The sequence below is a fragment of the Carcharhinus amblyrhynchos genome, chromosome 11 (assembly GCF_965287045.1).
Source record: "Carcharhinus amblyrhynchos chromosome 11, sCarAmb.v2.hapA, whole genome shotgun sequence".
NCBI lineage: Eukaryota > Metazoa > Chordata > Chondrichthyes > Carcharhiniformes > Carcharhinidae > Carcharhinus > Carcharhinus amblyrhynchos.
This window is the reverse complement of record NC_137334.1, coordinates 93,319,278-93,346,144: the sequence shown is the minus strand read 5'-3', so window position 1 is coordinate 93,346,144 and position 26,867 is coordinate 93,319,278. Positions and strand designations below refer to the sequence as shown.

The window sequence follows — 26,867 nt, the reverse complement described above, 5'->3', positions numbered from 1 at the left end:
ATGGCCATATATTCCATCATTTGTGCGCTAGCAACACTGGACATCAAATTGTATCCCTCACATCCACATTACTAAGGATCACAAGATGTAGGGAACCATCAGTCTGATGACCTGCAAGCATTCTGAATATTTTTCAATCTTCAACTCTCTTAGTGTTTATTCCATTTGGGCAACTCTTTACAGGATAGGAAAGTAGCTAAGAAATAAAGTTTGAAACAGTAGACCAGTAGGTTTATCAGTTGTACAAACATTGATTTTAACAACGTCAGTGAATCTGTTGACTGAACACTTGTCAAAGTAGAGTCAGCATGGATTCGGGAAATGGAAATACACCTCATCAAACTATGGATGTATTGTGAAGCTTGTAGCTAACAAGAGAAATACAATGGGCCGGATTCTCCGACCTCGCCCTGTGGCTGGGATTCTCCGACCTTGCCCTGGTGCTGGGATTCTCCGACCTCGCTCGGGGCTGGGATTCTCCGACCTCGCCCTGCGGCTGGGATTCTCCGACCTTGCCCCGCGGCTGGGATTCTCCGACCTTGCCCTGGTGCTGGGATTCTCTGACCTCACTCAGGGCTGGGATTCTCCGACCTCGCCCTGCGGCTGGGATTCTCCGACCTCGCCCCACGGCTGGGATTCTCCGACCTCGCCTGCGGCTGGGATTCTCCGGCCTTGCCTAGGGCTGGGATTCAGCGATCCCATTGCACTGAATGGACATTTGCCTGAGTGCCAGATTCTCAATTTTTGCTGGCAGCAGCAGTGGGCTGGTGGACAGACGGACAATTCCGGCTGTTATGGTTCCAAAATATTTTGGCAAAAGCCCACAGAGTACAAGGAGTGATGGTATAGGGGGTGAAGTATATCAGCAGAGAGGTAATTGCAAAAAGAATCAGAAAGATAGGATAACTACAGCCCTATCCCTTAGTCCTGACAATGAAGCAACTCAGCAGCTTACATCAGGGTGCCACCAGTGTTCAGACTGGGGCTGACAAGCAGATGACAATACGCAAGCTCGGTAATGACTGTCTTCAAAATGAGAAGTTCCAGCCATCTCAACTTCACACCTGCAAACTTTACCACCATTGCTGAGTTTGCAACATCAACACCTTCGCTGTCAGCATTAACGAGAAGCTGCAACAGATTAACCATATTTACATTTGGGCTACAAGAGCAGAGCTGGTGATTCACAGGTCACTCCCTGCACCTGCCCTTAAAGCTCCGCACTATTTCAAAGATTCATCAGGTATGTAGTAGTCTGTTCACCACTTGTATGAATGTTTGCAACTGCAACAACAAGACATTTGATGCCATACCGTGCAGAGGAATCCACTTGATCAGGAATCACCTGTAATCACCTCCATCCTTAACTGTGGTTGTGGATCTGTATCATCAACAGCATGTATTAAAACAATACACAAGGGTTATTTCAATAAGGTCTCACCTACACACACACTATACCACCAAGAAGGGAAAGAACAACAATATCATGGTAACTTGGTCACTTTAATCTCCGCCCAAGTCATGGCTATCCTGAGTTGAATATGTATCACCATTCCTTTATTGTTGCTCATGTAATTCCCTATTAGACATCAGTTTAGGACCAGAAGAACCACAGTGATTTAAGAAAAATGTGCAGCACTGCCTGCCTGGTGAACCTAGGAATGGACAGCCTAGCCTTGTTCACCCACATCTTCAGAAAAGGAAGTGAGTGATCATAGAATCTCTGCAATGCAGAAAGAGGCCATTTGGCCCATCCAGTCTGCATCAACAACAATCCCACCCAGGCCCTATCCCTATAACCTCACGTATTTACCCCACTAAACTCTCCAACCTATGCATCCCAGGACACTAAGGGGCAATTTAGCATGGCCAATCAACCTAACCTGCACTTCTTTGGACTGTGGGAGGAAACCGGAGCACCCAGAGGAAACCCACGCAGACACGGGAAGAATGTGCAAACTCCACACAGACAATGACCCGAGCCGGGAATCAAACCCAGGTCCCTGGAACTGAGGTAGCAGTGCTAACCACTGTCCCACCATGCTTGGGCCTATTAGACCAGAGTACACAAACATAATTCTGTCTTCATTTTAAAGTCACATATACTGTTATCATTTTTATATACTTTCATTTTATGTTTATAGTTATATAGGAAAATGTATAGTAACTTCTGAAGCAAGAAGAGAATTGGTGTTAGCAGCGTAATTCCTTAGCTAAGTTGCTGAGAGATCCAAAACTAACTTTACAGTCCCACCACGGGGAGGAAGGGTGATTGGAGATTTTCTTAATGGATTATTATTATTGAAAAGGTTAACTCTGTGAAATGTGAAAACTTTTGAGAATAGGTAGCCAACCAGGAACAGTGTTCCCAACAAGCAAAATTATAGGGAGTTAGTGAGTCAGAGTAGATCGGGGGAGGAGCAGGTGAAAGGGAGGTAAATGGGGATGATCTCCAAGTAGAGGGAGCAGAGCATGGGAAATTGAGGTCTGTGATCATCAAAACCAGTCACGCTATTGAGAATATGAACATACAAATTAGCAGCAGCATTGGGCACTCAGCCCTTTGAGCCCACTCCATTATTCAATAAAATCAAAGCTGGGGAAGTTTAGGCAGGTGGGAGTTGTCTGAATAAGACAGATTCTGAATAAAACAGAAACTGAATAAAACTGAATAGTGTGGAATCCTAAAATGTATATTGATACCAAGACAGAAAACGCTGGAAAATCTCAGCAGGTCTGGTAGCATCTGTAAGGAGAAAAAAGCTGCCGTTTCAAGTCCAGATGACCAACTTTGACAAAGGGTCATCTGGACTTGAAACATCAGCTCTTTTCTCTCCTTACAGATGCTGCCAGACCTGCTGAGATTTTCCAGCATTTTCTCTTTTGTTTCAGATTCCAGCATCCGCAGTCATTTGTTTTTATATAATGTAAGTTGAGGTTGTGTAATGTTGCGTTACAAAAGTGACTACAGTTCACCCTACGTCACTGGCCTTGGAGCACATTATGATGTCCTTGAAGTCAGAGAATATTCTATTGAAACAGTGTCTTTTTGAATCCAAATATACTTAAATCATAAGATGTAGAGGTTAGTGATGCCTTTTGGTGCAATAGCCTTAATGTGCGGCTACTCACATATTTTAAAAATAACATGATACAGATTTCTTCCAGTATTGTTTCTGATCAACCATAGTCATTTCATGTAAACATAATTAATCTCACATTATAGTTGTTCTTGGACATTGTTACTCATGGAGTTATAAATACCAGAGGTCCAAACAAGAAAGAATTGAACAGGCCAAAGGAATACGCCCGCAACACAAGACAGAACAAGATGATAGCAATGTGAAAATGAATCATAAAGAAAGATTAAGAGGTAAAAGAATAACTGTCACTGGAAGAAGGAACCAGCAAAGAGGAATAGACAGATAGGATTAAAGAAATTACAGCAGGCCCCATCAGGAACAAATTGCAGCAATTCATGGAAACAACAAAAATCACACTAACAAATTTAAAAATAACAACTGCAGAGAACAAGCAAGAGGGTGTTTTTTCAGGAGACTAAAGTAACATTTATAGTGGGATTCTCCAGGGATTAGTGCTGTGATCCCAGCTTTTCTTCCTGCTGGATATTAATGATTGACTACTTCAAAACGTGTGGATGAAATGAAGTTTGACGATATTGTGAACAGTGAGCAGGATACCTGCATCCTTATCCCTGGCAAAAATAACTGGGGTCAGGCATGGGACAGGAACACTGAATTCAAACTCAATTGCTCCAAATAAACCTGAATAGAATAATTAGGAAAATTACCATCAGGACAAAGTGGAAAGGGTAAATATTTAAATCTTTAACATAAGTTACTGTGCCTACAAAACTCTGCTCAAACACACATATATTGTAAAGGGATGTAATATTAGGAACGGGCGGAGTATTCTGAAATCGAGGGAATGCCACAGCACTGACCTTTGACCCCGCTGTAGCAATCCCGCCCGGTCATATGACCTGTTCAAGATGGCTGTGCGCAGTGTGTTCAGAGCAGCTTTGTTCCGGGACCGAGTGGCGCTGGTGACGGGCGGAGGCACCGGGATCGGCGCGGCTGTGGCTGCCGAGCTGCTGGCATTAGGTTCGCTTTAAATATTCATGGAACAGATTAGAGGCAACAAAATCATCAGAAAATCTGCTACTAGAGAGATCCCAGAGTTAGCAACAATCAACAGGTTACAGTTACAGAGTGATCCTTACCCTGAATAAACAGTGACTCTGTACAGTTACACAGTGAGTGATCCTTACCCTGAATAAACAGTGACTCTGTACAGTTACACAGTGAGTGATCCTTACCCTGAATAAACAGTGAGTCTGTACAGTTACACAGTGAGTGATCCTTACCCTGAATAAACAGTGACTCTGTACAGTTACACAGTGAGTGATCCTTACCCTGCTGAATAAACAGTGACTCTGTACAGTTACACAGTGAGTGATCCTTACCCTGCTGAATAAACAGTGACTCTGTACAGTTACACAGTGAGTGATCCTTACCCTGCTGAATAAACAGTGACTCTGTACAGTTACACAGTGAGTGATCTTTAGCCTGAATAAACAGTGACTGTACAGTTACACAGTGAGTTTTGACTAACGGAATAATTGTTGACTCTGTGTACTGGAAATGACAGTGTCTACTTTGAATATTTATTGTGTCCGTTTCTGTTGAATTTGCAAGGAAATTATTCATGTGAATTTGTTTTTTTATTTCTAATGGAATGACTTCGTAAGAATCGCTGATATTCAGTTATTTTCCTCTCCTCTTTTGCTCAGTGTCTAAATTCATTCCTGATTTAATTTCCCAGAGTGTAATGTTGTGATTGCATCTCGGAAAATAGAGAGACTGAGGGAAGCAGCGCAGCAGCTCTCAGCGTCAATTCCTCCTTCGAGTTCTGCAAAGGTCACTCCAGTTCAATGTAACATTCGCAAGGAGGATGAGGTACAGCATGTGTCTTTAAGTTGTCAATTCTGTTCCCTCAGTGCAGTCTCTCTGGGGAGTAGCTTCCACACAGTAATGGGAGCATCTGTCTGTACTTGGAATTGTACAGCACTAAAGGACACCATTCATTCCATCACGTTGGTACTGGCTCTTTGAAAGAGCTATCCAATTAGCCTGTTAAGACCTAGGCCAATTATTCCAAGGTGTGTTATGAAGTTAGCCTAGACACTAAGTTTTACATTTGATTTTAGGGTGAACATAAGGTGTTTCACTCCAAATATAATTCAAGTGACAACTAGGAAGCTTTTGTCAAACAAAGTTATTTAAGAACACAGAATAATACAAAAATAATTAGCCCAACTTTTACCAATTACAAGAGTTAAACATGACACAGTATAACTCCTAACAGCTAGATATGAAACCATTGAAAGAAACCCTACAGTGCAGAAAGAGGCCATTCGGCCCATCAAGTCTGCACTGACAACAATCCCACCCAGGCCCTATCCCTGTATTTACCTGCTAATCCCTCTAACCTACACATCCCGGGACACTAAACAGCAATTTAGATTGGCTGATCCACCTAACCCACACATCTTTGGACTGTGGGAGGAAGCTGGAGCACCCAGAGGAAACCCACGCAGACACGGGGAGAATGTGCAAACTTTGCAGAGACAGTTACCCGAGCCAGGAATTGAACCCAGGTCCCTGGAGCAACATTGCTAACCACTGTGCTACCATGCCGCCCCAATATCTCTTATTCTAATGTAAAGCAATATCCCACAGATGTACACTCTTCTTCAGCTTAGCAAAAAAGCAAGTATGCTCATGCTATGCTGGATTTCCAGCTTTTTTAACACTTCGGGACAGTAAAGTCAGCAGTTGTTTACAGAGAACGATATATCCTCCAAAGAGCAAAACCTCAGAGAGGTAAACCCAATCACAGGCAGCTTACAACACAGCAACACTTAAACAGCAAAAACTCCAACTGCAGAGAGAGGGAAAAATACTGCTCTTTTTCTTAACCTCAAGCAGCTTCTGAAAACATAACGCAAAATAGAATTCTCTGTGCAAAATGGCTGTCCCTCAGTCACATGACATAGCCTGTCAATCACCGCCAATCAAGCTCTACTAGCAATGCCAAGGGAACATTAAAACCACAAAACACTGCATTAGTTCAGATTAAAATCAACATCTTATCCATTATACTGTTTCAGTAACAATAAAGGACCCTGGTTACAGACAACATGGTGCCGACAAAACATCCTGCAGGGAAACATGATTAAAATACATTTCGTAAAGGCAAAGTAAAGAACGAAGAAAAGTACAGCACAGGAACAGGCCCTTCAGCCCTCCAAGCCTACGCCGATCACCTTGTCCTATCTAGACCAACCACTTATTTCCCCGTCTGTTCAAGTGTCTTAAATGTCACTAACATATCTGCCTCAACCACCTCACTTGGCAGTGCATTCCAGCGCCCCACCACCTTCTCTGTAAAAACCATGCCCCGCACATCTCCACCGAACCTTTCCCTCCTTATCTTGAACTTGTGCCCCCTGTAATTGTTACTAGTACTGCCTGAAATCCCAGTCCCACTTTTTCCTTTCCCCAAAGCCCTGCAATTACTTCATTTCCAATGTTCTATCCAAAAACTTCTTGAAAGTTCCTGTTGATTCTGCTTCCACCGCCTTGCCAGGCGGCACCTTCCCAATCACAACAACTCACTCCATCAAAACAAAACCCTCCTTATCTCCCCTCTAATTCTGTTGTCTTCACTCTGTGTCCCTCGGGTTACTGACCCTCCTGGAAAGAGTTTCTCCTTACTCGATCCAAACTCTTCCTGAATTTGAATGCCTCGATTAAATCAACCCTTTAACCTTACCTGCTCTGAGGAGAACAATCCCAGTTTCTCCAGTCTCTCCACATGAACTGAAGTCTCAACCCCAGGAACGTTCCAGTAAATTTCCTCTGCACCTTCTCAAGGTTTTGACAGAGCGTTGTGTACAGAAATGAACACAATAATTCAGCTGGGGTCTTATCAGTGTTTTATGAAGGGTTTATCTTCAAAAATAAAAACAAAATATTGCAGATGCTGGAAATATAAACTAAAAACACAAAATGCTGGAAAATCCCAGCAGGTCTGGCACTGTCTGTAGAGAGATGTCACTTCATTACGATTGAGTTGATAAATCCTGGAGGCCATTTGGCCCATCATGTCGGCACTGGCTCACCAAACAAACATCATGATTTAGTGCCATCCCCTGTACCCTGGGGGCGGCATGGCAGCGCAGTGATTAGCTCTGCTGCCTCACAGCGCCAGGGACCCAGGTTCAACTCCCGGCTTGGGTCACTGTCTGTGTCGAGTCTGCACGTTCTCCCCATGTCTGCGTGGGTTTCCTCCAGGTGCTCCGATTTCCTCCCACAGTCCGAAAGACATGCTGGTTAGGGAGCATGCTAATTTTCCCTTAGTGTGCCTGAACGGGCACCGGAGTGTGGCGACTGGGGGATTTTCACAGTAACCTCATTGCAGTGTTAATATAAGCCTTACTTGTGACATTAATAAATAAACTTTAAACCCTGCACAGTTTCTATTCAAATGACTCTCCAAAACTTGCCTCCACCAAGGAGGGGGGGGTGCAGTTTAGAACAGAGTTGAGGAGGAACTTCTTCACTCAAAGGGTGGTGAATCTCTGGAATTCTCTGCCCGTTGAAGTGGTGGAGGCTGCCTCGCTAAATATTTTTAAGACGCGGGTAAATAGGTTTTTGGTAGACAGGGGAATTAAGGGTTATGGGGAGAGAGTGGGAAAGTGGAACTGATCCACTTCAGATCAGCCATGATCTTATTGAATGGCGGGGCAGGCTCGAAGGGCTAGATGGCCGACTCCTGCTCCTATTTCTTATGTTCTTATGTTCACCACACTTTCAAACATTCCAGAGCCAATCCACTCGCTGTGTGAAATACACCTTTCTTGTATGACATTTCATTCTTTTGCAAATTTTTATAAATATATAAAAAGGAAGAGGCTGGCTAGGGTGAATGTTGGTCCTTTAGAGGATGAGAAAGGGGACCTAGTGGTAGGGGATGAGGATATGGCTAAGGTCTTGAATAACTTTTTTGTTTCTGTCTTCACGGAGGAGGACGTGAATAATTTGCTGGGTGTTAGCGATGGAAAGGTGGTAGGACTGGAGGGTCTTAATGACATTACTGTTACTAGAGAGGCGGTGCTCGACAGACTGGAGGGGCTGATTGTGGACAAGTCCCCAGGACCGGATGGAATGCATCCGAGGGTTCTGAAAGAAATGGCGGAGGTTATAGTGGATGCCTTGGTGGTTATTTTCCAGACGTCGCTGGATTCCGGGGAAGTGCCGGATGATTGGAAAACGGCTAATGTTACGCCGTTGTTTAAGAAGGGTGCCAGGCAAAAGGCAGGGAATTATAGGCCGGTTAGTTTAACGTCTGTGGTAGGTAAAATGTTAGAATCTGTCATTAAGGAGGAAATTGCGAGGCATCTTGAAAGGAATTGCTTGATAGAGCAGACGCAGCACGGTTTCATTAAAGGGAAGTCGTGTCTGACAAATTTACTGGAGTTCTATGAGGATGTGTCTAGGGCGGTGGATAGAGGAGAGCCGGTGGATGTGGTCTTTCTAGATTTTCAGAAGGCGTTTGACAAAGTACCTCACAAGAGGTTATTGCAGAAGGTCGAGGGACATGGAGTTGGGGGTTGGGTGTTAGCGTGGATAGAGGATTGGTTGTCAAATAGGAGGCAGAGAGTGGGGGTCAACGGGTGCTATTCGGATTGGCGGATGGTGACTAGTGGAGTGCCCCAGGGGTCGGTGCTGGGGCCTCAGCTTTTTACCATTTATATAGATGATCTGGAGGAGGGAACCGAGTGTAGAGTGTCGAAATTTGCTGATGACACCAAGATTGGTGGAACGGCAAATTGTGCGGAGGGTGTGGAGAGTCTGCAGAAGGATCTAGATAGGCTGGGCGAATGGGCCAGGAAATGGCAAATGGAATTTAATGTTGGCAAGTGTGAGGTGGTCCACTTTGGTAGGAAGAATGGTAGGAAGGACTATTACTTACGGGGCGAAAAACTGCAGCAGGCGACGGTGCAGAGGGACCTCGGGGTCCTTGTGCATGAGTCGCAAAAACCCAGCTTGCAGGTGCAGCAGGTGGTCAGGAAGGCGAATGGGATGCTGGCCTTCATAGCGAGGGGGATTGAATATAAAAGTAGGGAGGTCTTGCTGCAGCTGTATAGGGCATTGGTGAGGCCGCAGCTGGAGTACTGTGTGCAGTTTTGGGTGCCGCACCTGCGCAAAGATATTTTGGCCTTGGAGGGAGTGCAGAGGAGGTTTACTAGGCTGATACCGGAGTTGAGGGGGTTGAGCTATGAGGAGAGGCTGAATAAACTAGGCTTGTACTCGTTAGAATTTAGAAGAATGAGGGGAGATCTCATTGAGACATATAAGATGATGAATGGGATGGATAGGATAGAGGTGGAGAGACTCTTTCCGCTCAAAAAAGACAGTAGGACTAGGGGGCACAGCCTCAAGATAAAGGGGGGGGCGGTTTAGAACGGAGTTGAGGAGGAACTTCTTCACTCAAAGGGTGGTGAATCTCTGGAATTCTCTGCCCGTTGAAGTGGTGGAGGCTGCCTCGCTAAATATTTTTAAGACGCGGGTTGATGGGTTTTTGATAAGAGAGGGGATTAAGGGTTATGGGGAGAGGGCGGGAATGTGGAACTGAGCCACGACAGATCAGCCATGATCTTATTGAATGGCGGGGCAGGCTCGAAGGGCTAGATGGCCTACTCCTGCTCCTATTTCTTATGTTCTTAAATTACTTTAAATCTGTACCCTCTTGTTCTTGATCCTTTTTTGAGTGGGAAAGTTTTCTCCCTATTTAATCTATCCAGTTCTGTTGCAATTTTGAACGCCTCGAGCAAATCTCCTCTTAGCCTTCTTCTCTTCAAGGGGTACAGTCCCTACCTCTCCAACCTATCCTCATCAATGGAGTTTCTCATGCCTGGAACCAATCTTGTAAACCTCTTTTGCACCCTTTCCATTGTATTCACGTCTTTCCTTTTGTGTGTTGCCCAGAAATGTACACAATACTCTAGCTGAGGTCTAATTAGTCTCTTGTATAAGTTCAGCATTCTCTAGTACTCTATTTCCCAATAATAAAGCCCAGGATACTGTAGGCTTTATTGGAGAGGTGATGGCCTGGTGGTATTAGTCCAGAAAGTCAGCTAATGTTCTGGGACCCCGGGTTCGAATCCCACCACGGCAGATGGTGGAATTTGAATTAAATAAAAAGTATCTGGAATTAAGAATCTACTGATGACCATGAAACCATTATCAGGAAAACCAATCTAGATCACTAATGTCCTTTAGGGAAGGAAATCTGCCGTCCTTACCCGGTCTGGCCTACGTGTGACTCCAGAACCGCAGCAATGTGGTTGACTCTCATCTGCCCTCTGAACAAGGGCAACTAGGGATGGGTAATAAATACTGGCCAGCAACACCCATTTCCCATGAATGAAGAAAAAAAGTTAACTCTTCTTCTGCATGTCCCACCATCTTCACTGATCTCTGCTCCTGCACACCTGTAAGAATTTTACACCTTATTTTGTATTGTCTCTCCATGTTCTCCCTACCGAGATACATCCCTTCACACTTCTCCACATTAACTTTCATCTGCCGTCTATCGGCTCACTCCACCGACTTGTCTGCATTCTTTTGAAGTTTATGATTGGAGATGCTGGTGTTGGACTGGGGTGGGCACAGTAAGAGGTCTCAACACCAGGTTAGAGTCCACCAACTTTATTTGGAATCACGAGGTTTCGGAGTGCTGCTCCTTGGAGATTAGATCACAAACACAGTATATACAACCTCCACTCACCTGATGAAGGAGCAAAGCTCCGAAACCTCATGATTCCAAATAAACCTGTTGGACTTTAACCTGGTGTTCTGCGGCTTCTCGCTGTTCTATTACTCAGCCTGTTTTGTGTCCAGCTTGTTCCTGTCGGTCGATGATAATTCTCGTCTTCCCTGTGACCTCCCCTGTTCAGGTGAGGGATTTGATGAAGACAGCCTTACAGTTACATGGCCGCATTGATTACCTGGTCAATAACGGAGGGGGACAGTTCCTCAGTCCTGCTGAAAACATCTCAGCCAAGGGTTGGCACGCTGTGATCGAGACCAACCTGACCGGAACGTTCTACTGTTCCAGAGAAGGTAGAAGCACCAGCACCCCAGGATGAGGAACATAAAACTGAGGGGAGGTGGGGACCAAGTGTGAGTGTGGGAGAGGAACAAAGAACAAAAACAGCCCGGGAAACAGGCCCTTCGGCCCAACGAGCCCGCACTGCCATCTTAACACCACCAGTCCCCCCCTCCACCCGTGACCCTTGTCTAATGCTTTATGGCCATCCAGATTGAGGAAAAGGACAATGTTAAAATGGCAGCACGGGCTCGTTGGGCCAAAGGGCCTGTTTCCCGTGCTGTGTTGTTCTTTGTGTGTGTGTGTGTGTGAGAGTGTGTGTGAGTCTGTGTGTGTGCGTGTGAGAGTGTGTGAGTCTGTGTGTGTGCGTGTGAGAGTGTGTGTGTGTGCGTGTGAGAGTGTGTGAGTCTGTGTGTGTGCGTGTGAGAGTGTGTGAGTCTGTGTGTGTGCGTGTGAGAGTGTGTGTGTGTCTGTGTGTGTGCGTGTGAGAGTGTGTGTGTGTCTGTGTGTGTGCGTGTGAGAGTGTGTGTGTGTCTGTGTGTGTGCGTGTGAGAGTGTGTGTGTGTCTGTGTGTGTGCGTGTGAGAGTGTGTGTGTGTGCGTGTGAGAGTGTGTGAGTCTGTGTGTGTGCGTGTGAGAGTGTGTGAGTCTGTGTGTGTGCGTGTGAGAGTGTGTGTGTGTCTGTGTGTGTGCGTGTGAGAGTGTGTGTGTGTCTGTGTGTGTGCGTGTGAGAGTGTGTGTGTGTCTGTGTGTGTGCGTGTGAGAGTGTGTGTGTGTCTGTGTGTGTGCGTGTGAGAGTGTGTGTGTGTCTGTGTGTGTGCGTGTGAGAGTGTGTGAGTCTGTGTGTGTGCGTGTGAGAGTGTGTGTGTGTCTGTGTGTGTGCGTGTGAGAGTGTGTGTGTGTCTGTGTGTGTGCGTGTGAGAGTGTGTGTGTGTCTGTGTGTGTGCGTGTGAGAGTGTGTGTGTGTCTGTGTGTGTGCGTGTGAGAGTGTGTGTGTGTCTGTGTGTGTGCGTGTGAGAGTGTGTGTGTGTCTGTGTGTGTGCGTGTGAGAGTGTGTGTGTGTCTGTGTGTGTGCGTGTGAGAGTGTGTGTGTGCGTGTGAGAGTGTGTGTGTGTCTGTGTGTGTGCGTGTGAGAGTGTGTGTGAGTGTGCGAGTGTAAGTGCCTGTGCATGAGAGAATGTGTGGGAGTATTGAGAGTGAGTGTGTGGTGTGTGTATGTCTGTGTGTGTGTGTGAATGTGTGAGTGTGTGTGTGAGTGTGAAAGTGTGTGTGTGTGTGTCTGTGTGAGTGAGAGTGTGTGAGTGTGTGTCAGTGTGTGTGTCAGTGTGTGTGTGTCAGTGTGAGTGGGTGTGTCAGTGTGAGTGGGTGTGTCAGTGTGTGTGTGTGTGTCAGTGTGAGTGGGTGTGTCAGTGTGAGTGGGTGTGTCTGTGTGTGTGTGTCAGTGTGAGTGGGTGTGTCAGTGTGAGTGGGTGTGTCTGTGTGTGTGTGTCAGTGTGAGTGGGTGTGTCAGTGTGAGTGGGTGTGTCAGTGTGTGTGTGTGTGTCAGTGTGAGTGGGTGTGTGTGAGTCGAGGGGGGGAGGATTTGGGGTTGGGGGGGTCACATGCTGTGGTGGGAAGCCAAGGAGATAGAAGGCTCTCAGGAGATAAATTGCCCAGTGTGGGGGTGAGGGGTTTGTGGAGGTGCATCAGAGGGTGTGTGGGAGAGGCAGCTGTGATGAGGGAACGGGTGGAGGGTTTAGGAGTGGATGGTGGAGGGGAGGATGGAGTGTAAGGGAGAAGGTTGTGTATAGAAGAATATCGGGTGTGGATAATGGAGGCGGGTTTGTGGGGGTGGGTGGGGGTGGTTGTGGGTGGCAGGGGTGAGGTGGTGAGGGTGTATTCCAGTGCGGTGTTTGGGAGTAGAAGATGGGGAAGGTGGGAGGAGGCGGGGGGGGGAGCGGGAAGTGGGCTGGGTGCAGAAGCGAGGTTCGCTGAGTCCCAGACTCCCAGTTGAACGGAAATGTATTTGTTGGGTTTATCGGGATCGGATGCGGGCTGGGAGTCAGGATGAACAGAGTTCCCGGGATCTACTCCACTCTCTGAGTGAGATCTCTGTATGTTCCAGTATATTCCGCTTGGATGAAGGAGAATGGCGGGGCCATTGTCAGCATCGTGGCAGACATGTGGAAAGGATTCCCAGGAATGTCGTAAGTGTCTCTGATCAGTTCCAGGGATGTGGTGCAGCCAATGAATGGATGAGGGAGAAACCAGGTATACATAAGAACATAAGAAATAGGAGCAGGAGTAGGCCATCCAGCCCATCGAGCCTGCCCCGCCATTCAATAAGATCATGGCTGATCTGTCGTGTCTCAGTTCCACATTCCCGCCCTCTCCCCATAACCCTTAATCCCCTCTCTTATCAAAAACCCATCAACCCGCGTCTTAAAAATATTTAGCGAGGTAGCCTCCACCACTTCAACGGGCAGAGAATTCCAGAGATTCACCACCCTTTGAGTGAAGAAGTTCCTCCTCAACTCCGTTCTAAACCGCCCCCCCTTTATCTTGAGTCTTGTCTTGTGCCCACTTGGGACGCTGTATCCTGGTGCTGTGTTTGGGATGGTGTATCTCAATGCATTGTGTTGGGACGGTGTATCTCAGTGTTGTGTTTGGGATGATGTATTTCAGTGCTGTATCTGGACAGTGTATCTTAGTGCTGTGTTTGGGATGGTGTTTCTCAGTACTGTATTTGGGACAGTGTTTCTCAGTTCTGTGTTTGGGACATTGTATCTCAGTGCTGTGTTTGGGACAGTGTTTCTCAGTACTGTATTTGGGACAGTATATCTCAGTGCTGTGTTAGGGACAGTGTATCTCAGTGCTGTGTTTGGGACAGTGTATCTCAGTGCTGTGTTTGGGAATGTGCATCTCAGTGCATTGTGTTTGAAACAGTGCATCTCAGTGCTGTGTGTGTAATGGCATATTTCAGTGCTGTGTTTGGGACAGTATATCTCAGTGCTGTGTTTGGGACTGTGTATCTCAGTGCTGTGTTTGGGAAAGTGTAGCTCAGTGCTGTGTTTGGGATGGTGTATCTCAATGCTGTCTTTGGGAAAGTGTATCTTAGTGCTGTGTTTGGGATGGTGGATCTCAGTGCTGTGTTTGGGACAGTGTATGTCAGTGCTGTATTTGAGACAGTGTTTGGGACACTGTGTCTCAGTGCTGTATTTGGCACGGTGTTTCTCAGTGCTGTATTTGGGACAGTGTATCTCAGTGCTGTGTTTAGGATGGTTTGTCTCAGTGGTGTGTTTGGGATGGTGTATCTCAGTGCTGTGTTTGGGATGGTGTATTCAGTGCTGTGTTTGGGATGGTGTATCTTAATGCTGTGTTTGGGATGGTGTATCTCAGTGCTGTGTTTGGGTTGGTGTATCTCAGTGCTGTGTTTGGGATGGTGTATCTCAATGCTGTGTTTGGGACTGTGTATTTCAGTGCTGTATTTGGGACGGTGTATCTCAGTGCTGCGTTTGGGATGACGTATCTTAATGCTGTGTTTGGGATAGTGTATCTCAGTGCTGTATTTGGGATGGTGTATCTCAGTACTGTGTTTGGGATGTCTATCTCAGTGCTGTGTTAGGGATGGTGTATCTCAGTGCTGTGCTTGAGACAATGTATCTCAGTGCTGTGTTTGGGTTGGTGTATCTCAGTGCTGTGTTTGGGACAATGTATCTCAGTGCTGTATTTGGGACAGTGTATCTTAGTGCTATGTTTGGGATGGTGTGTGTCAGTGCTGTGTTTGGGACAGTGTATCTCAGTGCTGTGTTTGGGACAGTGTATCTCAGTGAGGTGTGTTTGGGACAGTGTATCTCGGTGGCGTGTTTGTATAGGAGTGTTTTGCCCTTTAGGCTGTGCAGTACCTGGAGATTGTGTGTGAAATGCGAGTGAGGTACCTTCCATGAATTGGATTGTGAATCTCAGCCGGTGCTGATATTTAACCCTCACGTTTCCTGTCCTTTATTCAAAGGCACACAGGAGCAGCGCGGGCAGCTGTGGACAATCTGACCAAGAGCCTGGCTATTGAGTGGGCGTCCAGTGGAGTTCGTGTCAATGCTGTCGCTCCTGTATGTATCTCTGTGTGTGCAGTGTCTTCATGTTCAGTGGAAACTTGGCTAAGTGTCTGTTTATATCTGTGTGTGTGGGACCCTGTCTCCCCCAGGTATCCGAGCCAGTCCCACGGTGCACACCAAGTGTAAATCTGTTTGGGGCAGGCGGAGGGGGGCAGAGGCAAGGGGCAAACAGGCGGGGGGTAGCTGGGCAGGGAGCTGCGGGCGGGGGCCAGGGGGCAGACGGGCGGGGGGCAGTGGTTTTGTCTGTGGACGTAGTAACCCAGCAGCCCAGGTGACTGCTGTCAACACCCCCCCCCCCCCAACCCCCACCCCCACCCCCACCCAGTCCCGCCCCAGAGCAGCTGGTGGAATTTAAATTCAATTAGTAAATCTGGAATATAAAGCTAGTCTCAGTCAGGGTGAAACTATCATTGGTTATTGTAAAAACCCATCTGGTTCATTAATGTCCTTTAGGGAAGGAAATCTGCCGTCCTTACTGGGTCTGGCCTACATGAGACTCCAGACACACAGCAACGTGGTTCAAACTCAGCTGAAATGGCCAAGTGAGAAACCGAGTTCAGGGGCACTTAGGGATGGGCGAGACGGCAACACAGACTGTTGTGTCTGGCTCCCTCACTCACAGACTCTGACTGTCTCCCACTCCCGGGACAGTTTCACTCCGCTTTTCACTGATGTTGCGCTCTCATTCACTCTCTCATTCACTCTCTCATTCACTCTCTCATTCACACTCTCATTACTCTCATTCACTCTCTCATTCACACTCTCGTTCACTCTCTCGTTCACTCTCTCATTCACTCTCTCATTCACACTCTCATTCACTCTCTCATTCACTCTCTCATTCGCACTCTCATTCACTCTCTCATTCACACTCTCATTACTCTCATTCACTCTCTCATTCACTCTCTCATTCACTCTCTCATTCACACTCTCATTACTCTCATTCACTCTCATTCACACTCTCATTCACACTCTCATTCACACTCTCATTCACTCTCTCATTCACACTCTCATTCACTCTCTCATTCACTCTCTCATTCACACTCTCATTCACACTCTCATTCACTCTCATTCACTCTCTCATTCACACTCTCATTCACACTCTCATTCACTCTCTCATTCACTCTCATTCACACTCTCATTCACTCTCATTCACTCTCATTCACACTCTCATTCACACTCTCATTCACACTCTCATTCACTCTCATTCACTCTCTCATTCACTCTCATTCACACTCTCATTCACTCTCATTCACTCTCATTCACACTCTCATTCACTCTCATTCACTCTCATTCACACTCTCATTCACACTCTCATTCACACTCTCATTCACTCTCTCATTCACACTCTCATTCACTCTCTCATTCACTCTCATTCACTCTCTCATTCACACTCTCATTCACACTCTCATTCACACTCTCATTCACTCTCTCATTCACTCTCATTCACACTCTCATTCACTCTCATTCACTCTCATTCACTCTCTCATTCACTCTCTCATTCACTCTCTCATTCACACTCTCATTCACACTCTCATTCACTCTCTCATTCACACTCTCATTCACACTCTCATTCACCCTCTCATTCACTCTCTCATTCACACTCTCATTCACACTCTCATTCACTCTCTCATTCACACTCTCATTCACACTCTCATTCACCCTCTCATTCACCCTCTCATTCACACTCTCATTCACTCTCTCATTCACACTCTCATTCACACTCTCATTCACTCTCTCATTCACACTCTCATTCACACTCTCATTCACACTCTCATTCACACTCTCATTCACTCTCTCATTCACACTCTCATTCACTCTCTCATTCACTCTCATTCACTCTCTCATTCACACTCTCATTCACACTCTCATTCACTCTCTCATTCACTCTCATTCACACTCTCATTCACTCTCATTCACTCTCATTCACTCTCTCATTCACTCTCTCATTCACTCTCTCATTCACACTCTCATTCACACTCTCATTCACTCTCTCATTCACTCTCTCATTCACACTCTCATTCACACTCTCATTCACTCTCTCATTCACACTCTCATTCACACTCTCATTCACACTCTCATTCACACTCTCATTCACTCTCTCATTCACACTCTCATTCACTCTCTCATTCACTCTCATTCACTCTCTCATTCACACTCTCATTCACACTCTCATTCACACTCTCATTCACTCTCTCATTCACTCTCATTCACACTCTCATTCACTCTCATTCACTCTCATTCACTCTCTCATTCACTCTCTCATTCACTCTCTCATTCACACTCTCATTCACACTCTCATTCACTCTCTCATTCACTCTCATTCACACTCTCATTCACTCTCATTCTCTCTCATTCACTCTCTCATTCACTCTCTCATTCACACTCTCATTCACACTCTCATTCACTCTCTCATTCACTCTCTCATTCACTCTCTCATTCACTCTCTCATTCACACTCTCATTCACACTCTCATTCACACTCTCATTCACCCTCTCATTCACACTCTCATTCACACTCTCATTCACTCTCTCATTCACTCTCATTCACACTCTCATTCACACTCTCATTCACACTCTCATTCACACTCTCATTCACTCTCTCATTCACTCTCTCATTCACACTCTCATTCACTCTCTCATTCACTCTCATTCACACTCTCATTCACTCTCTCATTCACACACTCATTCACACTCTCATTCACTCTCTCATTCACACTCTCATTCACTCTCTCATTCACTCTCTCATTCACACTCTCATTCACTCTCTCATTCACACTCTCATTCACTCTCTCATTCACTCTCTCATTCACTCTCTCATTCACTCTCATTCACTCTCTCATTCACTCTCTCATTCACTCTCTCATTCACTTTCTCATTCACTCTCTCATTCACTCTCTCATTCACTCTCTCATTCACTCTCATTCACTCTCTCATTCACTCTCTCATTCACTTTCTCATTCACACTCTCATTCACTCTCTCATTCACACTCTCATTCACACTCTCATTCACTCTCTCATTCACTCTCATTCACACTCTCATTCACTCTCTCATTCACACACTCATTCACACTCTCATTCACTCTCTCATTCACACTCTCATTCACTCTCTCATTCACTCTCTCATTCACTTTCTCATTCACTCTCTTATTCACTCTCTCATTCACACTCTCATTCACTCTCTCATTCACTCTCTCATTCACTCTCTCATTCACTCTCTCATTCACTTTCTCATTCACACTCTCATTCACTCTCTCATTCACTCTCTCATTCACACTCTCATTCACTCTCTCATTCACTCTCTTATTCACTCTCTCATTCACACTCTCATTCACTCTCTCATTCACTCTCTCATTCACTCTCTCATTCACTCTCTCATTCACTCTCTCATTCACTCTCTCATTCACTTTCTCATTCACACTCTCATTCACTCTCTCATTCACTCTCTCATTCACACTCTCATTCACTTTCTCATTCACTCTCTTATTCACTCTCTCATTCACACTCTCATTCACTCTCTCATTCACTCTCTCATTCACTCTCTCATTCACTCTCTCATTCACTTTCTCATTCACACTCTCATTCACTCTCTCATTCACACTCTCATTCACTCTCTCATTCACTCTCTCATTCACTCTCTCATTCTCACTCTCATTCACTCTCATTCACACTCTCATTCACTCTCTCATTCACACTCTCATTCACTCTCTCATTCACTCTCTCATTCACTCTCTCATTCACTTTCTCATTCACTCTCTTATTCACTCTCTCATTCACACTCTCATTCACTCTCTCATTCACTCTCTCATTCACTCTCTCATTCACTTTCTCATTCACTCTCTCATTCACTCTCTCATTCACTCTCTCATTCACTCTCATTCACTCTCTCATTCACTTTCTCATTCACACTCTCATTCACTCTCTCATTCACTCTCTCATTCACACTCTCATTCACACTCTCATTCACACTCTCATTCACACTCTCATTCACTCTCATTCACACTCTCATTCACTCTCTCATTCACACACTCATTCACACTCTCATTCACTCTCTCATTCACTCTCTCATTCACTTTCTCATTCACTCTCTTATTCACTCTCTCATTCACACTCTCATTCACTCTCTCATTCACTCTCTCATTCACTCTCTCATTCACTTTCTCATTCACTCTCTCATTCACTCTCTCATTCACTCTCTCATTCACTCTCATTCACTCTCTCATTCACTCTCTCATTCACTTTCTCATTCACTCTCTTATTCACTCTCTCATTCACACTCTCATTCACTCTCTTATTCACTCTCTCATTCACTCTCTCATTCACTCTCTCATTCACTCTCCTTCACACTCTCGTTCACTCTCTCGTTCACTCTCTCGTTCACACTCTCGTTCACACTCTCGTTCACTCTCTCATTCACTCTCTCGTTCACTCTCTCATTCACTCTCTCGTTCTTCTGTAGCCAGTTTGATAAAAGGGGGTTTTCTTCCATGTTTTCCTGAAAGCTTGGGGATGTTCCCGTGTGTGAATCTCTCATTAACTCCGATTCCTCTCTGTTTTATCAGGGAGTCATTTTCTCTGAAACTGCTGTTGCCAATTACAAGGAGCTGGGACCTGTGATGTTCAAAGGTTATATTCCAAAAATCCCAGCCAAGAGACCCGGAATCCCAGAGGAGGTGAGATCCCAGGGCTTGGAGAGCAATGTTGGTAAATGTGAGGTTTGTTCTTTGTCATTGATTTTGGTCGGAATAACAGCAAAATGGACTATTATTTAAATGGTAAAATATTGCAGTATGCTGCTGTGCAGAGGGACCTGGGTGTCCTTGTACGGGAATCTCCGGGTGCCCCGGTTTCCTCCCACACCCCAAAGATGTGCTATTAGGCTGATTGGCAGTAATAAATTGTCCCTAAATTAGTTTCCCTCAATGTGGATGGCCATAAAACATTAGATAAGGGTCATGGGTGGAGGGGGGGACTGGTGTTGAGACGGCGGCGCGGGCTCGTTTGGCCGAAGGGCCTGTTTCCCGGGCTGTTTTTGTTCTTTGTTCTTTGATATACTGGCACTGGAGGGGGTGCAGAGGAGATTCATTAGGTTGATTCTGGAATTGAGAGGGTTGGCTTATGAGGAGAGACAGAGTAGACTGGGGCTACACTCACTGGAATTCAGAAGAATGAGGGGAGATCTTATAGAAACATAAGAAATTTAAAGGGAATAGGCAAGATAGAAGCAGGGAAGTTGTTTCCACTGGTGGCTGAAACTGGAACTAGGGGGCACAGCCTCAAAATAAGGGGGACCAGATTTACAAAGAACAACACAGCACAAGAAACAGGCCCTTCGGCCCAACGAGCCCGCTCCGCCCATTTTAACACTCAGTGAGTGCCTCATTCCAATCCTTCTTCTACCTACAACTTTTGTCTACATCTCAGGCATTCCACAATAAAGGGGTGCAAATTTACAGAATTATATATGTGTGCCAGATTGAGGGAGGTCTAGTTTAGGGACAATTTGTTAACACCAATCAGCCTAAAAGGACGTTTTTGGGGTGTGAGAGGAAACCGGAGCACCCGGAGAAAACCCACGCAAACACGGGGAGAATGTGCAAACTCCCACAGACACCGACCCAAGTCGGAGATCCGACCCAGGTCCCTGTAACTGTACAGCAAACAGTGATCAGCACTGACTGACTGATTTGGGATTGAGTTGAGGAGGAACTTCTTCACACAAAGCGTTGTGAATCTGTGGAATTCCCTGCCCAGTTGAGGCTACCTCACTGAATATTTTTAAGAGAAGGATAGATAAATTTTTGAACAGTAAAGGAATTAAGGGTTCTGGTGAGCGGGCGGGTAAGTAGAGCTGAGTCCAGGAAAAGATCAGCCATGATCTTGTTGAGTGGTGGAACAGGCTCGAGGGGCCAGATGGCCGACTCCTGCTCCTAGTTCTTATGTCATGTGCTTATGTCTTGGATTGCACTGTCCCAGTATACACAGTTACAAGGCCATTCAGCCCACCTGTCCGTGCTGGCCCTGTCCTCCACACAAGCAGATTGTTCCAATTGTATTTCTCTCCATTTCCATGTCCCTTCAGCCCTCGTTCCTTCACCTTTCTCCTCAGTTTTTGCCTCAGCACAAAGCCCGGGTGAACCTCTGACTCACAACTCTCTGTTGTAAAGTTTTTTAAAATCAATTTGCAGGGAGGGGGTGTTGCTGGCTAGGGCACCATTTACTGCCCAACCCTAATTGCCCCTTGTGAAGGTGGTGGTGAGCTGCCTCCATGTGGTGTAGGTACACCCGCAGTGCTGTTAGGGAGGGAGTTCCAGGATTTTGACCCAGCGACAGTGAAGGAACGGCCGATATATTTCCAAGTCAGGATAGTGAGTGACTGGGAGGGGAACCTCCAGGTGGGGGTGTTCCCAGGTACCTGCTGCCCTTGTCCTTCTAGGTGGAAGTGGCTGTGGGTTTGGAGTTCCTGCCGTGCATCTTGTAGATGGTACACACGGCTGCCGCTGTGAGTTGGTGGTGGAGGGAGTGAATGTTTGTGGAAGGGGTGGCAATCAAGCAGGGCTGCTTTGTCCTGGGTGGAGTCGAACGTCTTGAGTGTTGTTGGGAGCTGCCCCCCATTCAGGCCAGTGGGGAGTGTTCCATCACACTCCTGACTTGTGTCCTTGTGGATGGCGGACGGGCTCTGGGGAGTCAGGAGGTGAGTTAGTGGCTGCAGGATGGCAGCCATTAACCTGCTCTGGCAGCCACAGTATCGTTGACTGGACGGTACAGAGCGACGTCAACAGCGTGGGCTCAATTCCTGGACCAGCTGAGGTTATCATTGAAGGCCCCACCTTCTCAACCTCACCCCTCATCTCAGGTCCAGTGACGCTCAGGTGAAATTACCACCAGTCAGTTCTTCCCGTGTCTGTGTGGAGTCTGTATGTTCTTCCCGTGTCCGTGTGGAGTCTGCATGTTCTTCCCGTGTCCGTGTAGAGTCTGCATGTTCTTCCCGTGTCTGTGTGGAGTCTGCATGTTCTTCCCATGTCTGTGTGGAGTCTGCATGTTCTTCCCGTGTCCGTGTGGAGTCTGCATGTTCTTCCCGTGTCCGTGTGGAGTCTGCATGTTCTTCCCGTGTCCGTGTGGAGTCTGCATGTTCTTCCCGTGTCCGTGTGGAGTCTGCATGTTCTTCCCGTGTCCGTGTAGAGTCTGCATGTTCTTCCCGTGTCTGTGTGGAGTCTGCATGTTCTTCCCATGTCTGTGTGGAGTCTGCATGTTCTTCCCGTGTCCGTGTGGAGTCTGCATGTTCTTCCCGTGTCCGTGTGGAGTCTGCATGTTCTTCTCATGTCTGTGTGGAGTCTGCATGTTCTTCCCGTGTCCGTGTGGAGTCTGCATGTTCTTCCCATGTCCGTGTGGAGTCTGCATGTTCTTCCCGTGTCCGTGTGGAGTCTGCATGTTCTTCCCGTGTCCGTGTGGAGTCTGCATGTTCTTCCCGTGTCCGTGTGGAGTCTGCATGTTCTTCCCGTGTCCGTGTGGAGTCTGCATGTTCTTCCCGTGTCCGTGTGGAGTCTGCATGTTCTTCCCGTGTCCGTGTGGAGTCTGCATGTTCTTCCCGTGTCCGTGTGGAGTCTGCATGTTCTTCCCGTGTCCGTGTGGGTTTCCTCCGAGTGCTTCGGTTTCCCCCCACAGTCCAAAGACATGCTGGTTAGATGCGTTGGTCGTACTAAATTCTCGCTCAGTGTACCTGAACAGACATCAGAGTGTGGCGACTTGGGGAGTTTCACAGTAACTTCATTGCAGTGTTAATGTAAGCCGACATGTGACACTAATAAATAAACTTTACACAAAGGGGTGAATATGGCTGGTCTCGTTCAGTTCCTGGTCAATGGTAACCCACAGGATGTTGATGGAGAGGGAATCAGTAATGGAGACTGGATGTGAAGGGGTGATATATTTATATACAGTCATACATTTAATCTCCTCTCTACAGCCTCTGACTTCTGGACTGCAGTGGTTCAAGGAGGCAACTCCACCACCTTGAGGACAATTAGGGATTGGGCAGTAATAATTCTGGCCTCACCAGCGGCACCGACATCCCAGGAAAAGTCTGTTTCTAACTACTCATTCCCATTCCAAACACTTTGTCCTATCAGCAGGTCCAGGCATTTTCCAGCCTTTCTGATGGACGGTTTTTGTGACTCTTATCCACTACCGTCCAATGTTCCGACTGCGACATTTTACAGGCACTCCCATTCTCTGCCTCCAGGTATTCCCAAACTTCCCGCAATGTTTTCTGTTCTCCACAGGTTGCCTCTGTTGTTTGCTTCCTGCTTTCACCAGGAGCCTCGTTCATCAGCGGGGAGACGGTGAAGGTCGATGCTGGCCAGAGCCTGTACCAGAGTCCGTGGGAGATTCCTGGTAAGGACAACACCATCTCAACGTTCAAACTGTCACCACATTCCCAGCCCCTCCCTCCCAGCACCGAGAATCACTGGCAGACCCTGTAACCAAGCTGCCCTTATTTCACAGGGTGGCACGGTGGCGCAGCGGGTTAGCACTGCTGCTTCACAGCTCCAGGGTCCTGGGTTCGATTCCCGGCTCGGGTCACTGTCTGTGCAGAGTTTGCACATTCTCCTCGTGTCTGCGTGGGTTTCCTCTGCGTGCTCCGGTTTCCTCCCACAGTCCAAATATGTGTAGGTTAGATTGATTGGCCATGCTAAATTGCCCCTTAGTGTCCTAGGACGCTTAGGTTAGAGGGATTAGCGAGTAAAATGTGGAGGGATATGGGGGTAGGGCCTGGGTGGGATTGTGGTCGGTGCAGACTCAATGGGCCGAAGGGCCTCTTTCTGCACTGTAGGGTTCTATGATTCACCTTGAACAGTGAACAAGGACAGGCTGTTCGACTACTGTGGGCATCACAACCCAGCCTGCTCCTGATTTCCAGCAATCCGCAAGTTCTCTGTGTCCACAGAGACCAGCCTCACCTCAGTGGATCAGTGCTTCAAGTTCGGAGCCGGTTTTGGGAGCGGGCATGTGGTGACTGGCGGTGAACTAGAGTTAACATTTAAGAGCCAAGTGCCAGGCTTGCTGTGGTGGGTCTGTGCCAACCAGGCGCGGGTCTCACTCCAGAGATTTGAACCCATCATCCAAACTGACCCTTACACTGCTGAACTGAGGGACAGCAGCACTGTCAGGGGTGTTGCACCATGGGGGTGCTGCACTGTCATAGACGCTGCTCTGTCGGGGGTGCCGCACTGTCATTGGGATTAAACCTCTCGGGTGAACAGGAAAGACGTCACTGTCAATATTCCGATAAAAGCAGTGGGAATGTCCCCAGGGACCTCGACTATCACTTATCCTCAGAGAAATTATCCAGTCATTTATTTGATTGCTCTGAGTGATTGTCTGCTGTGTTAATGTCGTTGGCAGTCCCCATTCCTGTTTCAATAGTAATGACATTCTGCCACTCTCTCACTGCTTAGAGAGCACTGCGCACTGTCAGGATGCGCAGTGGAAGGTGTGACAGAATCCCTGCAGTGCAGGAAGAGGCCATTTGATCCATCTAGTCCATACTGACTCTGACAGAGTATCTTGCCCAGCACACACACCATCTTATCCACGTAACCTCCTGTGTTCACCTCATGAATGTCCTTAACCGAGACATCTTAGGACATAAGATTAAAGTCCAACAGGTTTATTTGGTAGCACAAGCCACTAGCAGCTAGTGACCTGTGCTTCTTACTGTGCTTACCCCAGTCCGACACCGGCATCTCCACATCTTGGGACCCTCAGGAGCAATTTAGCATGGCCAATCCACCTAACCTGCACATATTTGGAGTGTGGAAGGAAACAAGAGCACCCGGAGGAAACCCATGCAGACATGGGGAGAATGTGCAAACTCCACACGGACAGTGACCTAAGCCTGGAATTGAACCCGTGTCCCCTGGTGCTGTGAGGCAGCAGCGCTAAACACTTGTTTTTTTTTAAATAGATATTTGAACTTTAAAATGGCAGCAATAAATATTAGAATAAGTATTAGAATCACAGCGACATATTATAGATCACGGTTCCCACGTTCACACAGAGAGATTCTCTGACTGCCAATTGTTTTAAATTCTTAGATCATGACCGCTGGCCACCTTCTCCCGAAAGCAGGAACTCAGAAATTCTGGCTGCTTTTCTCTCCGGAAAACTTCCTTCAAAATTATGAACATTTCGGGAATCACCGACAGGACAAGTCACCATTGTCCAGGATTGTTAATTATTTACTTACCGTTTAGAGTGATCTGTTGTGATTGTTGGCTTAGAATTTCTATAAAAACTAATATCAAAAAAAATGAAAGAGAATTCATCACATGAAAAAACTGATTTTTTTTAACAGAGGTAAAAGCAGCCTTAAACTTGGAATTTTAATTACAGCTATCCAAACTAGACCGGCTTCTTTGATAAAACGAAAGCAGGAGAATATAAGTGAAGTTTAGCAATATTTCTCAAAAGCCTGGTTGGTTCACAGTTGGAGACACATCTACACAGCTGGGCATCACACTGTACAAAGGTCTTGAAGTTTCTCACACATTCAGCAAAGAACAACACAGCACGGGGAACAGGCCCTTCGGCCCAACGAGCCCACGCTGCCATTTCAACATTGTGAGTCTCCTCTTCCACCCTTGACCCTTGGCTATGCTTATGGAATTCCATATTGGAAACCAGATTGAGGGGAGACTAATTTAGGGACAATTTGTTACACCAATCAGCCTAAGAGCACATCTTTGGGGTGTGGGAGGAAACCGGAGCACCCGGAGAAAACCCACGCAAGCACGGGGAGAATGCGCAAACTCCCACAGACACTGGCCCAAATTCGTGTATCTGCACAGCAAACAGTGATAGTCACTGAGCTGTCGTGTTGCCCAGCATCTGTTACGCTGCGGAAATCAAATAAACTGCATTCTGGAGAACAGTCGCATTCAACTCGAAACGTCAACTCTCCCTCTACAGATGCTGTAAGACCTGTTAAGTATTTCCAGCACTGTGCGTGTGCAATGATATAAAATTGGCTTCATTTCCCTGCAATACCCAATTTCCAGCGTGGAACTGATTGAGGGTATTTTGGATTTTAAACTAGGCAGGTTAGAAACATGATCCACTGGTGGGTGTGGAATGAAGGCCATGGACATAATCTTCCAATCAGATCCAAGCCACTCAGAGAATTCATAAATAACATTTTATCAACACATTGTTTAAATCTGGACCCCTCGGAGATACAAACTCAATTCAGTTTTTAAAATCTGACGCCAGGAGATTTTTGTGAAGCAACACACAGATGGGCGGACAAAATGATCACCAAAATCCCACTGAATGACAGCAGGTTAGAGGGGCTGAACAGCTGTCTCGAGTTTATAGGATGAAGGGCCTTTCCACTCAAACTGCTCCCCATCACTGTCCCCATCAAACACTCCCAGGACAGGTACAGCACGGGGTTAGATACAGAGTAAATCTCCCTCTACACTGTCCCCATCAAACACTCCCAGGACAGGTACAGCACGGGGTTAGATACAGAGTAAAGCTCCCTCTACACTGTCCCCCCATCAAACACTCCCAGGACA

The 26,867-nt window shown here is 46.6% G+C and overlaps 1 protein-coding gene across 1 annotated transcript; it reads left to right on the top strand.

Annotated features, from left to right (window-relative positions):
- The first annotated feature begins 4,012 nt into the window (after positions 1-4,012).
- pecr (peroxisomal trans-2-enoyl-CoA reductase) lies at positions 4,013-26,867 on the top strand. The gene is made up of 8 exons (XM_080198327.1): positions 4,013-4,124; positions 4,846-4,979; positions 11,048-11,213; positions 13,282-13,384; positions 15,190-15,286; positions 19,851-19,961; positions 23,571-23,682; positions 25,386-26,867. Exons 1-8 carry the CDS (start codon positions 4,013-4,015, stop codon positions 25,472-25,474), a joined length of 924 nt encoding a protein of 307 aa, XP_080054453.1. The 3' UTR covers positions 25,475-26,867.